This window comes from Elephantulus edwardii, unplaced genomic scaffold, assembly GCF_000299155.1.
Source record: "Elephantulus edwardii isolate Elephantulus edwardi_28Jun2011 unplaced genomic scaffold, EleEdw1.0 scaffold00055, whole genome shotgun sequence".
NCBI classification, from domain to species: domain Eukaryota; kingdom Metazoa; phylum Chordata; class Mammalia; order Macroscelidea; family Macroscelididae; genus Elephantulus; species Elephantulus edwardii.
Window position 1 is genome coordinate 11,494,724 of NW_006399805.1, and position 1,557 is coordinate 11,496,280.

At 47.8% G+C, this 1,557-nt stretch overlaps 1 protein-coding gene across 1 annotated transcript in view; it reads left to right on the top strand.

The window, feature by feature from the left end:
• Nucleotides 1-1,557, top strand: part of MGAM (maltase-glucoamylase (alpha-glucosidase)) — a 103,572-nt gene that overhangs the window by 49,851 nt on the left and 52,164 nt on the right. Inside the window, exons 16-17 of the mRNA XM_006887237.1 lie at nt 739-893; nt 995-1,079. Coding sequence (XP_006887299.1) covers nt 739-893; nt 995-1,079 — 240 coding nt within the window. The remainder of the gene's footprint in view (nt 1-738; nt 894-994; nt 1,080-1,557) is intronic.

Sequence of the window (1,557 nt, forward strand, 5' to 3'; positions counted from 1 at the left end):
TCTTCTTCTTCTTCTTCTTCTTCTTCTTCTTCTTCTTCTTCTTCTTCTTCTTCTTCTTCTTCTTCTTCCTTTATACCTATTCTTCTTTTATTCTCATTCTCCTTCTCTTTCTCCTCCTTCAGCTTCTCCTTTCATCCTCCATCTTATCCTCCTCTTTTTCTTATTCTTCTCTTTTTCATCACTCCATTCCGTTTCCCCTCTACCCATCTGCTATTATTACTCTTGTTATTGCTGTGTGCCACAGAGTTAGAACTCATTTCTAACGTCCCACCCCCACCCCAGGGTTTTCAGAGGCAGTTTAATCACATGTGAGGAGATTCCCCTCTTTCTCCCATGGAGCAGCTGGTGAATTTGAACCATGGGCCTTTGGGATTGGAGTATAGCTCCTTACCACTAGGACACCAGACCTCCCTACCAGGAGATAGTGTCAGGGAGTCTCCATATGGGAAACACAATGGAGGTATTTTGAAGGAAACAGAGCCCAGCCACTCTGGCCCCTTCATCTCTACTGAAACTTCTTTGAGGCTTCTTTCACACCAGACCTCTCATAAGGTGACCTTGAGTCAAAGTTAAAGGCTTCATTTGCTTACAAATTCTCATTGGAAAAGGTATTAGACCCAGGAACCTTTGTTTCTAGAACTGCATTGATATTGTCTAAGTTGAAGTATATGATTAGTTTCATCCCATAAAAAATATCAGAAGAGAAAATGCACAGTGAATGTCCATCTTTTCTTCCAGGACCAGGACCCCGCTTCCTTCGGCAATGACTCCCTGCTGCTCAACTCCTCCAGGCACTACCTGAACATCCGGTACACCTTGCTGCCCTACCTGTACACGCTCTTCTACCGCGCTCACACCCGCGGGGACACCGTGGCCCGGCCGCTGCTGCACGAGTGAGTCCATTGGATCGTAATTTCACCCTACAACCTGCTGTTACACCGGTGTTCCTGTGGATGCATCACCAGTCTTCCTGGACTCTCCTCTTGTTTTCCAGGTTCTACCAGGACCCAGCCACCTGGAATGTGCATGAGCAGTTCTTGTGGGGGCCTGCACTCCTCATCATACCTGTCTTACGTGAAGTATGTCTACGATCTAAGCTGTGGGCAGGGTTTGCCTTCTTACCTCATGTCTGTGTAGCCAAGTCAGGTGCAGCGTAACCACGAATGTTTAATGGTAAATGACAGTTGTTGATGATGTGCCGCTGGGCTCACTACCAGTCACAGGACCATATGAACAACAGGTCACAGCCTGCCCTGTGCCAGCCTCACGCTCTCCACCAGGCTCGAACCCTTTGTTGCGGTGAATGTGTCAATTCGTCGTGTTGAGGGTCTTTATCTTTGAGTCTTCACCTTTCCCAGCATGATGCTCTTTTCCAGAGACTGGCCCCTCCTGACAACACACCCAGCATATGTGAGACCAAATGCCGCTGTCCTCGCCTCTGAGAAGCACTCGGCTTGTTCTTCCTCCAGAGCAAACTTGTTTGTACTGTAGGCAGTCCATGGGTTATCCAGACCTCTTCTCCAGCACCACAGTGAAAAGACATTGATTCTTCTCTCG